Source organism: Sylvia atricapilla, chromosome 1 (genome assembly GCF_009819655.1).
Source record: "Sylvia atricapilla isolate bSylAtr1 chromosome 1, bSylAtr1.pri, whole genome shotgun sequence".
Lineage (NCBI taxonomy): Eukaryota > Metazoa > Chordata > Aves > Passeriformes > Sylviidae > Sylvia > Sylvia atricapilla.
The window spans coordinates 128,289,097-128,304,343 of NC_089140.1; the positions used below are offsets into that span (position 1 = coordinate 128,289,097).

Consider the following 15,247-nt stretch of genomic DNA (forward strand, 5'->3'; position numbering starts at 1 on the left):
ACCAACAGTTCCTGTAAGCAGCCAGAAATGATCCTGAAGCATACAGTCAGATGCAGTTACATGCACTAAGCTATGGAAAGTAGCCCTTACATGTTATTCATTTCTCTGACTCTCTTAAAAAGAAAAACTGTAACATGCATCCGTGACCTAGCAACAAAATGGTTTGAAATACTTTCCAGATCACTGAACTGTGCAATACCTTTAAAAATGGGATGACAAAAGGTCGCAGTGGGAAGTTAGTAGCTTCTTGCAGTTTGGAATGAAATTCTTCAATTGTCAAAGTAGAATTCTGTTGAGAAAAAAAAATATTCTGTCTTGGTGATAAAATAATAAAAACATTTAGCAAGAGAAACAGTAACTGAAGAGCTCTGAAACTTCTTAACAACTTGATATTGGTGAGAGAATTAAGAAAAGCATGCTGCATATTAAAATGATTACCTTATTAAAATACACAAAGGAAAGCACAAGCATCTCAGACATTCAGTGCCTGTTGCTTATGAATACAGTTTAAGCTCTCAAGGGTAAAGCATGCAAAGGCTTTTACATTTCAAACATCAGTTAAAGGTGCTTTTTTAATTTTTTTTTATTTCATATTTTTCTCCTGTTTTCTTTTGGAAGAGGACTGTTTACTATGTTCTAGGCTGTGTAGGAAGGTCATTACTTTAGAGATGAAGTCATAATCATGAATTCCACATGCTGGCAGGGTTGACCAAGTGAATAGCATGATATGTGGATTTTCCCAAGGAAAAAAAACCTAATTTGCTCCTAAGACCTCAAATTAAGTTAGAAATCAACTGTAATTAACGGTGGAAAAGCAGTTTTTTATCTGAAAATCAGTGGAATGTGGATGTTCCCAAAGCCACCTTCAACTTCTTTACTAGTTCCCCCTTCCAAAGAGAACCATGTGACAAGCGAAATCCCATTAAACACATACTTTGAATATGGGGATAAATGGAGAGCAAGAGTTAATAATGTTATAGTCCCTACATTAAACTTCCCCTGACACAGACCCAGGTGAAGGGGCATCCACTGCTGTCAGGTAGGGGTTTGTGAAGATACAAGCAAAGATTGTGAAGTCATCCCTCAGCCTTAGTGCTAAACAGTGCTGTCACTCTCTGCTCCAAATGAAATCAATGGCAACTGCAGCTGCTCAGAACAGATGTAAATTAGAGCATCACAATAGCATCTTCCCCAGTACATCCAATTAGTGTTGAAGGAAATACATGGGAGACAAGAATGTCTGGCAGAGAGAGGACTTAACTGTGAGTAAAAAGAACCCTGGGCCGGATTTCACAGCTTGCATGTAAAAGGGCAGCCCAGGTTGACAGACATAGGTAAAAAAGTGCTGAAATTTTCATTAAGCCATACCGTTACCTAGAGATAACCTTATCAATAAAGAAACTTAAGTAGCAACAGTGCCCTGTTGGATTCACATTTGTTTGGTTCAATGATACTGAGAAAGAGCTTTGCACTGCATAACTGCAGTCCAACCATACTCAGCTCACCCTTTTAACCCCTGGCACTATATACACAGGGCTGTCTCCTTCCCCCATCCAACTAAACTAGGCAAGTCAGACCATATTTTACTACAGTACAGGATTCAAGGTATGTCTGCATTAGGGGTACTGCCAGTATAAAATGAAAACCCTCTCACACCATTACACCATAACAATATACTGGCAAAAATAGTCGAGGCTATACCTAGAAGGGCATAGCTGCCACTTGAGGGAAACTAGTAAGGCGGCTCCTGTTAGCTCTGTCAGCAGGAGCTGGAGGTTCACTCTTGCTTGTTTGGTATCCCTAAAGCACAATGAATGCAGTGCATGCGACCCACTCATTTATAAAATAAACACATCAAGCAAGGAAGAGGGAAAAGAACAGAAAAAATACTTGCTTACCACAAGTCCTAGCACAAGGGTACGCACTCTCTCCCCAATCTCTGGTGAAATGTCATTGCCAAACTGCTGTAAGGTTGTAAGAAATCTCTTCAGTTTGCTGAGCTGCCTAGCTCCACAAGCTGGCGGTAACTGCTGGTTAGCCAGAGAAGAGGAAGAGGAAGAGGATGGCCCATTGCTAAAGCCATTAGGAGGAGATGGAGCTCCGTTTAACGCTGTTGGTGAATGGCTAGTGCCATTGGTTACTGAAAGAAAGAGAGACAGAGGATAAAATAAAGATTGGGGTTGGGGGAGAGATAGGAAGAAAAAGGAGACAGAGGGGAAAATCCATCAGCTTATGTTTTCTGCACTTGACCTCAGAATAAATTAATTTGCACAATCAAAGATAATTAGCCTTTAGACAGAGCAACAGACAGTCTGCAGTTTATATCTATTTCCCAGTAGCTGGTGCTGAACATTGTAGGGATTGGAAGTAACAGCAGCTGCCTCTCACACAGCCCCTTCAAAATGCTCCTGGACCTGAAAAGCATCATTTGAATACCAGCCTTTTGTCAGAGGATTTTAAAAAGAGAGGGAAATGGAGAGAGAAAAAGCATGAGTGCATGTATGATTGAAGACCAAAAAAAAAAAAAATTGCTCTTTGGGACAGAAAAAAACATGCAGACATATTTCCTGAAGCCTCAGTTTATCTCTGAATATTTTTACTTGTGTTTTGTACACACAACTGACAGCTGTGTTTATAAAACAGGATTTTCACGTTTTAACCTTACACCACCCAATAAGAAGGTTACTTTTTCCAATACAGATTTCCTAGCTGCTAACATATGGAACACACAAAGTTGTCTGTGCAGGTACAAATGCTGCCAATGCTCCCTGTGTCCTGAAGCCTTGCAGCAAGGGCATGAAGCTAGACTTCAGAAGACTTCTCAGAGACCATGAACAAATCTCTCTGCTTTCATGTGCCAGCACCTTATCTCTAAAAAGGATAAGAAATCATTTCCCTCCTGTTGCAAGGTTGCTGTGAGAATAACTGACTGAAGTAGTAAGCACTCAAAATTTAAAGCAACAAGATGCACGCAGACATACTGAAGACAACAGAGAGTTTTTGGCAGTGATTTCAGTTTGATTCTTATCCACACTCCAAAAGAGAGCAGAGAATCAAACTGAGGATATCCTCTTCCACTCAGGTTAGTTGGAACAGCAACACTCAAAACACACACCATTGAATCTGATTTGCTAAAATGACAGCAAACAGCAAGAAAAAGAATGCCTCCCTAGAAATATAAGTGTACTAGTGCACTGGCAGGTGTGGGCACACAGCATGTGACTGTACCCAGCAGCAGCTGCACTCAATGGGTCCTGGAGAAATTGTCTGATTTTTTGGGGGAGGAGTCACTTAGAACCCATCCCCAAAAAACCAGCAAAACCAAGGAACTTGTCTACAATCAAAAATGCATAGGAATATTAGTTTAACTTGTTTCCTATTTAAAAGCACAATTAGGGCAAGCTAGCAACTTCAAATACTTTCAATGTTTCTCAGTGACCAGCCTCCCTGAAGCCAAACATCCCATTCTCATCCCCTTTTTTCTTCATCAATTATCCTTATCTTTAACCAAGAAGTCCTTTTTCAGTGTGGACACCTACTACCAGATATAAATCACTACCCTATTACCATATTTAAATCACTGCCACAAGCCTTCAAAGGAGTTTTTGTTGCCCTAGTCATTGCCTGCCAGAGGCACTACATAAAAAGCCTCTATCTTGTGTTTTATCCTAGTTTTTGATTGCCTATTCTGGCTGCATGTGCTAGTGAGAACAAGGACTGGAAAAGGCAGAAACAGAAAGAAGCTAGCCTCAGCAAGTTCAGCTCCCCATGCGGCTCCAGAACACGCTCTGAGTGCTCTAGTGGGGTGAGGTATGTGAGTAAACAAATACATCGTGATTGCAAGGAACTCAAATAGCCAAAAGTCATCTACTAGGAACTCAGTAAATGAGGACTGGGGAGAACAGCAATATGTCCTGCTGATCTACCCTGACACCACCCAACAACTCTGTCACCTGCAAAGGGCTGCTCTAGGCAGAGGGTGCTGGGACTATGATCAAGACAGCAGAGAAGCGTGGGGCTCATTACCTAAGATAGATACAGGGAGAGAAAGGCTGGTAAAGATTCCTCCCACAACAAAAGAAATATCGAAATAGTCCCATGATTTTAGTGCTTTCCTTATGATATCTGAATTTGCCAGTTGGCAAAGTTGTGCATAATTTCTAAAACAAAACCATGTTGCTAATCCAAAAGAATTTAGCATTTAAAATTTCAAACTGCAACACGTCAAGAATTTTTAATCATCTAAACCAAAGAAAACAAAGATATTCTAGACCAGAAAACAAGTCACATCTTTCTAGCCTGCAGACATTCCTGCTATAGTAATAAGAAATGTAACAGACACTCTGACAAAAGTGACTATTTATTGTATAAGCTGGAACAGCTAAGGCCAAGCTCAAAGACTGGACAGAGTAAAAAGCAATTAAAATCAGGGTTTTTTAGCTTTTAGTCTTTAAATAAGGAGCCCCAAAAATCAAGCTGTGGTTCACACACCTTCCAAAGTGCTGAACTCAATCGAATAAACGAACACCCAGAAGCCTTGTGAGGACTGTAAGTATGATTAAAGAACACTGTCATATTCCTTTTATGATTGCCAAAGATCATCCTGAACTGTTGGCAGGGCATCACACTGGAATGCTCTATCTCAAGAACCTGATCCTGCAAAAACCCTGAAACAATTTAACTTGAGACTGAAGCAGCTCCAGTGTGAAGCTCCATCTAGGATGATTCAGGTGCTGGAGTTAAGAAAAACAGACAAATCTTTGCAGGATCAGGGTCACTGGGTTAAATGTGAGTTTATGTGAATAGCTGGCACAAACCCTCCTCACTGTTTAAGTTCAACATAAATTGTCAGGACAGGGTTCCCTGGGATAAGTAGTACAAAGGCCTCCAGCTGGCCTTCTGCATTGAGGTGAATTTTAAATAAGGCATTTAACAGAGAGAAAGGGACTAAAACAGACATAGGCAAGACAAATAGAAGATGCAGCCTTCATTCTGTTTAGGCATATGTATTCTACTGTTCTAAAAATGTTTTATTTAAAATGTGAAATGTAAACACATTCTCATGTTTATACTATTACAAGGCAGTATAAAAGAGACCAAAAAATTTGCAGCTAAATCTTAGTATGAGAAATGTGGATCATTTCATGGCTGCAAAAAGAATAGTCCAGACAACATGCCAGATTCAAATCTCAGTTACACTGATATGAATGCAGCATACATCAAGACCAGTGGAGTTTGTTATATGTTTACATCAATAAGCTGAGACAGAGATGCAGCCCTAAGTGATTTAGGGAAGTGGTAACAGACTAGAAACCTCTAGATAAAAATTATTAAAGGACTTCAGTTTTGGTTATATATCAATATTAACTAGACATTATATAGCACTGAAATCAGAATTCTTCACTGAAACATAAACAGGAGGAAGATCAGTATTTTTTCATTATTAATTATCTCCACTTTAAAAACAAAACAAAACAAAACAACCCAAAAAAAAAAAACTCCCTGAAGTTTCCATACAAAAGGGAATGGGGTACTTTAAACAACATAATGACATGTAAGAGAAGGTTTTCTGCCCTTCTCTCGACAAGGCTAAGCTGAACATTAAATACATGGGAAGACAGTGCTCACTGTTCTTTGACATTGTGACCAAGCGGTCAGTGAAATAACAACACAACTCTGAGCTGAAGGTCTTAATACCTTAAAGATGCATTAATCTGTATGAACTTTGTTTTGCTTAATTACTTTATCCCAATATAATCAAATGTTGCTCCTGCCACTTCATGCACATTTCCCTTCACCTACTTTAGTTTCTGACACACAGAATAGAAAGAAGATGAAAGAAAAGTAAGAAAATAAGACTAATTACACGTTGTGGGCGTAAATGAACTGGTTCTTGGAGCTCCTTGGGTAGTGGGAGGAGGTGGCATTGTTGGAGGCGTCAGCCTGGATTGTGTCTTCACATCCACAGGTGAGTCTGGCATTGTGGAATGCTTCTCAGTGCGATCTGCAACACACACCACAGGAACACACTGGTTTATTTCCCCAAGCACACTCCCTCTGACAAAAACTTAAAAGTTAATGCAAGAAGTGAGCCATTTCAGCATCTGCTGTGAAAGATTACACCTGATTATCTACTCCAGTGTGCTCTTCCCAAATTGCATCATCTAAACCTTACTTAAGAAGGTGCAACACAGATGGTAAGACCTCATTTGTAGCCGTGCTGCATTATCTTTTGTTTTTATTTCTAGCATGTGCAGATGCTACCTCCCAAGCACTCCTGGAGCTGCAATAATGCCACCTCCCTTCAAGGCTCTCATTGTCAGCCAGGAGGAAAAAATAGATGAAGGGACAGGAAGATAATAAATCCCCTTATGGTTTCTCTTCCAGAACTAAAACCTGAAGCTCTTTAGTACAGGTGAGATATTGGATGGAATATTGGTTGAAGGCAGCTCTCTTCAAGTCTCTTCTCTGTATCACCTGCTGCCCTCCCCATTGCTTCTCTTTGTAATCTTATGTTAAACTTAACCAATATTCCCTGATCACTTTACCACAGTGCCCCTGGTTATTCTCATATTCACCAGAAAAATAAACACAACATGCCAAAATGGTGTGTCAATCATCTCACATACACATATTTTCAAATAAGCATGTAAGTTTGCATCTTCGCATATTAAGAACAACTTTTAATGTTCAAAACCTGCAAGATAAGCAGGAACATACATCCTCAAGAAAACAAAACAAACATAAGGCAAAACCAGGAAGAAAACTTAACACTTCTCTTGCAACTGAAGATCTAAATATACAACACACATGATACAAAACTACAGAAGTGCACTCTTTTTCCCAACATCTTTTTGAATGACACTACCTTAAGTAGTTTTTTTTTTAAACCATCCAATCCCATATGTTTCATTTATTAAGAATGGGCAAAACACAGCAAAATTTACCAGCTGAAAGCAAAAATAAGGCTTTCTCACTCATGCCAGGAGTTTAGCAAGCCATCTTGAAAAAAAGATTAGTACAATGATGCTTAGCTTTTGATGGGAATAAGTCAAAATCTTCAGTCGATTTTTTGGGGAGTCAGGGCTATTTATTTATACACAGCCCAGCAAAAGTTTTCCTGAGCTCCACAAAACTATTCTGTAAAGCAAGTAAGTGTCACTGCTAATAGGCAAGCATGTAAGTCTGTGGTTTTTTTATTCAAGACATGTCACATTCTATAAATTCTGTCACCTCACTTTGCAACACAATTCCTTGTTCTTACTAACAACATACAAACTTCAATGAAATAATCATACGTGAAATTTGCTCTGAGAGACAATAAGAGAAATTCAATGCAATGCACACACTTAACAAAAAATTAGTATGTTTAAAAGAGCCAAAACCCACGTAATTATCAGAAAACTTAAATACAAGAAAGTAATTTTAAAAAGGGGGGAAGGTAAAAAACCCAACCCCCACACCCCACAAAAAATTAGCAACACAACAGACACAAATCTTTATCTGTCTGAAACTGAAGAAACTGAGGAAGTAAGCAGTAAGTCCCAGAGGTGCAGTGTATCAGGTACTGCAATTATAGAAGCCATCCTCAACCTTTGTTGAAATGCCTACAGGCAGTGTTTCGGCTCTCAGGGACAGGGATTAATTTCATATAGAATTTAGAAACAAGTTTGGGGAAGATGAGCAGTGAACTATTCCCAGAATAGGATGAGGGGAATAGAGATACAATTTTATAGGATCTGTAGTGTTGATCTAAGGTTAGTAAACCTCAGCTGTGGAGGGAAGAGTATCCACAATGATACCTTTAATATTAAGGTTGTTTCACAGGTAAGTGCAAATCAAGCAACAGTAAATTATTACATGCTGGAAAACAAAAACAGGTTTCTAAACAAATTCTATATGTATTTCCTTTCTGTATCACTACACTAAAACAGTTAAATCTCTTATCTTCTATAAGCCATTAATTTATTATAAAGAACTATGAAAACTCGTCTTGAAATGTTAATTGCTTCCTTAATAGCCAAATTCATCTTGCACTCACCTCAACCAACCTCAGCAACAAGGGAATAAATAGCTTTCAGCTCATGTTGCAACAGAGGGAAAGAGGCACAGCAGTGAGCCCAAGCCCTCCTAAATAAAGGCAAATATTTCTCCCATGCCAAGAAAGGAGAGAGAAAGGGAGGCTTGCCAGAGCTGGTGGGGAGATAACAGTGGGAACTGCTGGTCCATCTGGTTTTCATTCTGCTAACACTCACGTTGAACTGTTAAGGAAGGCAGTCCAGGTACACAGATTTGAAGCATGTGGGAGCGCAGACACAGGCACAGAGGAGATGGAGGTGGGTGGAAGAAGGAGTGAGAGAAATCTAGCTCCTCTAACAGACTGCTGCTCGCTGCAAGCAGGCACAGCCTGTATCCTCCAATTCAGCTGGTGATAACTAAAAGCGATCCTGAGCTGTAACCAACCTCCCTCCCTTTCCTTCACTGCATTGCAAAGTTCAGGTCTGATCAGAAACGCACTCAGATCAGAGGGGGGAGACTTTCCCAAAAAGCTGGCAATGTTTTGCTACTTAAATTGAACATGGTGGTAGGAAATAGCGTGTTGGTCTTGCCCTCAAATTTCAGGTTGTCACTCTATCATGATCCAAATGATTTTTACTACCTCCAACAGTTTGCCACCCAGTCTGCAGATTGCCAAACTTATCCACAGACCCCGTACTTCTTATCTAAATCTAGTAGCATTAGGTTTGATTTTCCCAATCACTATTCTCTGGACTTCTTAGGGGTAAACACAAACAAGCTTTACATACCATTTACCTTTTTCATTACCTCTCCCCCTTACAAAGCTCTAAACCCTACTCTCCTACTGTATGATCGTGGGCAGGCAGATTTCTCCAAAAGTTCCTTCATCCTGCCTTCTTTAAGGAGATATTAAGGCTCCTTTCAGGCACACCCCAAAATATTTCTCACTGGAGTACAAGATTATTTTGTCAGAACAGAGATTATCCATGGGGGCAGGGAAAACAGGCTTTTGAAGAAATAAAATGCAAAATGCAATGCTCTTCCACATGCTTGGAAGACACCATCACACCACCCAGGAGAACAGGCTTTACAACTCTCTATTTTACCGTCTTTAACAACAAAACCCCTGCGGGGACATTCTGCTCTCACTGCTACTGTTTACCTGTTCCTTACCTTTTCAGACAGCTCTGAGGGAGTGATGGGACTGGGAGCACCTGTCTACAGCACCCACCACTGTCCCACCACCCACAGCCCCAGAGAACCTCAGCAGTTTTAAGATCACTCAGGGGATGAAGTGGTGATGGAGGGCCACAAATCAGAGCAACCACTGGTAAAAGCATCAACAGTTCTTGTGCTCTGAACTCCTAAAGCTTTTGAGATCTGACACAGCCTATAACTCCAGCTTCTACAAATCATTATTTAGTTTTTAATTAATAAAAACAATAAACCTAACAACCAACACTTTTTACTGTAATGATTGAAAAATAGCCTGATGTCATGAAAGCTAAAGACAAAATGGTATTTAAATCATATTCACAGGCCTATTTCCTTCAAGACATGATATTTCATGAGGCTTTTAATATATGGACATTTTTCATACAAATTCTCAGTGGATATATTCAGCTATTCGTTCATTCAGAGGTAAGGAGGGTTTGGTAGAGGGTTTGGAAGAAAGAATCCCCCAAGAGGAAAAACTCTAATTTTAACATGTTCAAACCTGCCTGGGTAAGATTTCACGTACATTTGCTCCAGTTTTACAATACAGAGACATATACATTGAATTTCTCCTGAAATTTGGAAGAACTTCACCATGTCTTAAAATTGCTCAATTTCTTGAATTCAAAAACATGTTTACTCTCTTGAGTCAAACCAAACTCATCACTTGCAAAGCTAGTTCCAGCTATCTTTTTCTTCAGATGGACCCTGACATTTCAAATAATAATCCTGAATTAGGAGGGACACACCAGAAAGTTTCATACAGGCAGCATCCCACAGCATCCCACATTTAAAAGCATGCCCGGCAAATACAGAGGGAGTAACTTCTTTCAGGTGCAATGATCTCTTCCACTGAATCCCTTTAAACAATGACAGACCTGTGCTCCTTAGCCCAGTTCAGATCAAATGGGACTGAAACCAGAGGTCCTCCAAACTGGAAGGAAAAGGAGACATCTGCAACTAATTCTGTAGTGTTCGCTGCAATCAGTTCAGGATGGAGAAAGATGGTGAAATAATGGTCTAGTCCTAATCCATACACACAACCCTCTGGAACAGCGAGAGACTTAGAATAAATTCAGAAAACATGTTTCAAGTATGCAGAGATCTATTGCATTTGCTTCGGATTATATTTTTTATTTAAAAACAAAACCAAGCAAAACATTTTGAAATACACATTCTTGAATCTCCTTTACAGCATAGAGTGAAGAACTGTGATTTAACCACAGAAGTATTTTGCTTCATTTAAAATTAAAGAATGTTGTAAAACCAACTTTAAATTATGACATTTCTTCTGTGGGTTTCTTGGTTCATGGAACTATACTGTTCCTGTCGTTCATTCAGTTTTTATGATAGAGGTTATTTCTATCACTATATTTAGCTGTGAGGTGAACACTGATATTTACTGTAAGCACAGTCAGCTTCTGAACCAAACAAGGAAGAGACAAAGCATGCAGGAGCCAGCACAAAGAGAGATGTGCCTGCATTCAAACTGATTTACTTTACTTCCTGTACCCTACAAGATTTAGTCCATTTTTAAAACAAGGCGGTCTTTCATAAATGGCAACATTTCAGCTCACATGGCACATTTCCAAGTCTAACGCATCAAGGAAAGCTGATGTATGGAACAAAATATGGAATATATAAATACTTTACTGATACCATTTCAATAGCCAATTCAATGTCAAGCATTTCTAGGAGTGGTGTGTTTTCAATTTCCTTTTTTAAATGAAAAAAAAATTGTGGTATAATACACTGAGGCATTTATTTTACTTTTAGTTAGGGCAAACAGTTCCAGATGTACACCCAGGCATGAAAGATTCTTAAAAGATGCTTTAAATTGATTGTACAGTACTTTCTACTTTGGTGCCAACATTTAAAAAATAAAAATAAAACTTGCTAAATTAAAGGAGTCCATTGTCTTGTTTCCTTTTAAACTCATGAAAAGAGCAAGCCCCACATATGACACAAGGAATTAGAACCTGCCTCCACCACCCAAGTTACAGGAATTGTGACCTAAATCTAAAGGATTTAATACTGATGGTTTCTTAGATGTGTTGGACTGATTTTTATTATTTTGAGAGGGGTGGCAGGGAATTTGCAAGCAGGTAACCACAGATTGTGAGTCACAGTGGTGATGAACCTGAAGTCAGACAACCACAAGTCCGACCTAGGGAGACAAATTCCATAGCTCTTCCATCCATAATGCTCTCATGTTGCAGCCAGTAAGAACTTCTCCCTCAGATGTGGCCAAGCCACACAGCACCATTAGTAACAGGCAGCGTTTGTGGAGACCCACAGCTCGTGACCCTCAAACCTGCTGCTACACTGAGCAGGACAGTATTACAAGCTTGTCTTGGTTGAAAAGAACTCATTTGAGAATGACACATCTGCTAAATCTCACCCACTCCATGCACTGAAACCCAGGAGAAACCTGCAAGTCATACAATGCAGCCATAAAACATGACCTATGAACACCACCACTGCAGACCCTCTCCCTGCCAAGCATGCCTGGGATTTGTTGGAGACTGGTACACTCTTCATTCCATTCGCCTCTCAGCCCTTTTGACTTCTTCTTGATAAATAAGGAGACCCAAACCCAATGGATGTTTTTGTGCTACATACAGTGATCTCAAACAGGCATAATACAGACATAACTTTCTCTCAGCGCCAGATGCAGTCACGTTATTGGCCTAGAAGGGAAACATCACTGGGTTTCCAGTTCCCCAGTAGAGAACTTTTACTTCCAGGTGATTTGCAGGAATGCAGTATCAGAGATCAGCTCAGACTTTGTCTTTTGTCACAGAACATTACCTCTGCAAGATTTATACACCAGGAATCAGAATCTGTGTGAAGTGACTGATGGATATAAACAGCAAAGTTTTCAGATGGCATAACATTTCAACGCTTCTTTAGCATGCTGGGTATGAAGTTCACATATTGAAGATGACCCTTTTGCAAGAGCAATATCGCAATTGTGCTGCAGTCTTATCTTCATTCTCCTCTGCTCAGATAGTTGAACAATTCATATCACCAGCTATTCTTCAGAACAAATGAAAGCACACTCAATTTACCCATTTATGCTCATTTAATATGCAATAGCTAGAAGAAATTCTGTATCCTGGGAGTTCACTGAAGTTATCTGAGGCCAAGTTATAAGAGTTTTCTTCAGCTGTGCTAAAATAAGCCTTGAGCATAATACAATCTCCTCTGTCTCCCCAAAAGCTGAAAGGGATTTTTGTGCTACTGTCTCCCAGTTTTGGTAGAGCTTGTGGATGATATAAAGCAGGTAAATAGCAAAAATGCTTTATGTCATGTTCTTTGTCCACAATGGTACCTTGACTGGTCCTAACAACCATAACAGTGAACCCCAAATGCAGAAGCATTCTCTTTGATTCCAGTTCTCTATGATGACAGGCAAAAAAACTTAGTCCTACACTCATGGCTTAGGAGCTGAAGGGCAGATAATTACACATATTATAAAATAAGCAATGCATGAGTTCAATCTCAGAATTAAGACAAAAATGTCATGGCTTGCTTTGCTTGGACACATTATTTTTTCCTGAAAGAAATAAACTTGTCTTACCATATAATTCTCTTTTAAAAGAAGGAGGGATATCGAAAAGTAAACTTTTCCTTTGCATGTAACAATCTGACATGTTTTGACAGTTTCAAAACTATCATAAATTCACTTTCAGTTATTTAATAAAAACTGGCTCATGTCAGAATTGCACCTTTTTTTTAAATGCCTCTTTTCTCCTTCACCCTTTCTGGCTTTGCAAATTTTACCATGTATAATTGCTTGAATTCAGGAATGCAGGGAAGAAGAACACATTCTAAATCTAGATCTGCTACCACCGTAACAGTTTATGAAATGCTTAGCAAGATGAGACAAGCAAAATAAGGGCCAAACTGTGGCAGCTGCCCTGAGTTTCCACTAGCCCCCAGAAAACAAAGTCTACAAGTTCCTTTGTCATGGATGAATACACAACAGTTGGCCTGTAATGAAGCTGAAGACAATGTGGATTTCTTCTAAATATCCCACCAAACATTACGAAAATTCCTCTATATATGAACTAATGCAGCTAATAAGTAACAGTCCCATAATCAGTATTGAATTACTATTTTCCCATTTACATTGTATCCTATATCTTTTCTCTTTGTTGACAAGCTATCCAACTAAGAACTGTGTGTTTTGAGTGGTTCTCTTGTGTTTCAGTCACAGGAAACTACTGCTATTCCAAACCCAGCTCAGCCATACTGAGGCTTAAGTGAAGTGACAAAGTAGCACTCTCTGCCTCTGGCATGAAGAACTGAAGAACAGCCAGAGCAACCACTGTCCCACATGCCCCAGCCTCCTCAACAAGCTACAGAGGTAATCATCTCTCTGCATTAGCAATCAATCCCTTTACTTTTATAGAGGAAATCTTGAGCATGCTTTCAGATGTATTTTCCCAAGGCTCCCTGACCACCAACTCACTTCCTTTCTGCACTATCATCCCTGGAAGGCCTACCCTTGTAAGGATTACACACTATTTAACAAACTACAGATGAAGGCAGACTGATATATAAGAAACACAAATGCCATCAGAATCAAATTGGTATTGTTTGCATGCTCTTACAAACTCAACCACACACAGCACAGATCCTTCCCACCATAAGTAAGACAATTTTCCTCTCACAACATCAACTGAAATTTAATAACTTGGTCTCCAGAAGTATATTTACATTTTTAATACAAATTTCATCAGTCCTAAATTAACAGTAAATAACAGAATCATAGAAAGACTTGGGTTGGAAGGGGACCTTCAAGATCATCCTCTTCCAGCCCCCCTTGCATTGACAGGGACAACTTTCATTACACCAGGTTGCTCAGAGCATCATCCAACCTAGCCTTGAACATTTCCAGGGATGAGGCACCCACAGATTCTCTGGGCAACCTGTCCCAGTGCCTCATCACCCTCATAGTAAAGAACTTTTTCCTAATAACCAGTCTAAACATACTCTCAGTTTGAAACCACAGTGTTACACAATGCTAAAAGTCTGAAGCAAAATAATTATAAACTTCTTTATTTTTAATGCACTTAATGCAAAGTGTAAAGGATAACTGTACTCACTGTAGAAAAGTCCTAGGAGGATACCGTATTTCATTAGATTTAGCTGGAACTGAAGTCTCCAATATAGACTACACAAAGTAATCTAAAGCAACTTACTTAAATTCAGGAAAGTTAAGGCAATAAATTCCTCTGCCAAAAAGGAAAAAAAAGTTACTACAGCTGTACTTTTAAGAGGCATTGCTTATATTTATATAACATGCCAGAAGTCCTTTAGGCTCAAAAATAATCAAATACGGGTGTAGGAGGTGATATTTTCCCTGGTTATACATCTGAAAAGATGACACAGGGACTACCAAGGTAATGGATATACTTTTGGCTTTGCTTGATTTTAAAATGTGGAGTTTGTCATGGACATGTCAAGATCCCATAAGGTGTGGAGTTGTGGAGTGGTGATGGTCAGCCTGGGACAGGCAGCTCCCGATCTTGTGGATCAAGGTCCCAGTTCCCTGCTCTACCAGACTGCACCATTTTACCCATCAAAAAACCCAGTTCCTCCAAGTGATATTTATTTATTTATTTATTTATTAATTACTAAACAGTGACACGTCTGTTCCATCACACCAGATGTGCCGGTCTGGGGAGCAACACTTTACCCATAATAGTGAAAGCAGAGGCAGCCAGATTCCCTCTCTACCAAGTACCAGAACAGTCTGACGAAGTCTGCTTATTCCTGCCATCTAACACAGACAGCTAAATTAGCACACTAAATGTCCCATATAATCACTAAAGAGTTAAGAGTCTCTAATTTTTTTAATCTCTTTGGCTGCTAAATCAGGCATAAACATTCCCATATAGATCTAGGCTCTTTGCCTCATGAGAACCAGAAGCATTCAGACTGCTCCCTCAGTGTGGCTGCTGTACACAACAATTGGTGGTCCTCATAGTGACCAGACATAACT

At 39.5% G+C, this 15,247-nt stretch overlaps 1 protein-coding gene across 9 annotated transcripts in view; it reads right to left on the reverse strand.

Moving 5' to 3' along the window:
- Positions 1–15,247, reverse strand: part of RUNX1T1 (RUNX1 partner transcriptional co-repressor 1) — a 115,346-nt gene that overhangs the window by 45,630 nt on the left and 54,469 nt on the right. For all 9 annotated transcript variants that reach the window (XM_066333333.1, XM_066333290.1, XM_066333318.1 and 6 more), the window contains 3 exons: positions 5,867–6,004; positions 1,899–2,140; positions 200–289 (listed from right to left, as the gene is read on the reverse strand). In XM_066333333.1, the coding sequence (XP_066189430.1) occupies positions 200–289; positions 1,899–2,140; positions 5,867–5,981 (447 nt within the window). In that variant the 5' untranslated portion in view covers positions 5,982–6,004. The remainder of the gene's footprint in view (positions 1–199; positions 290–1,898; positions 2,141–5,866; positions 6,005–15,247) is intronic.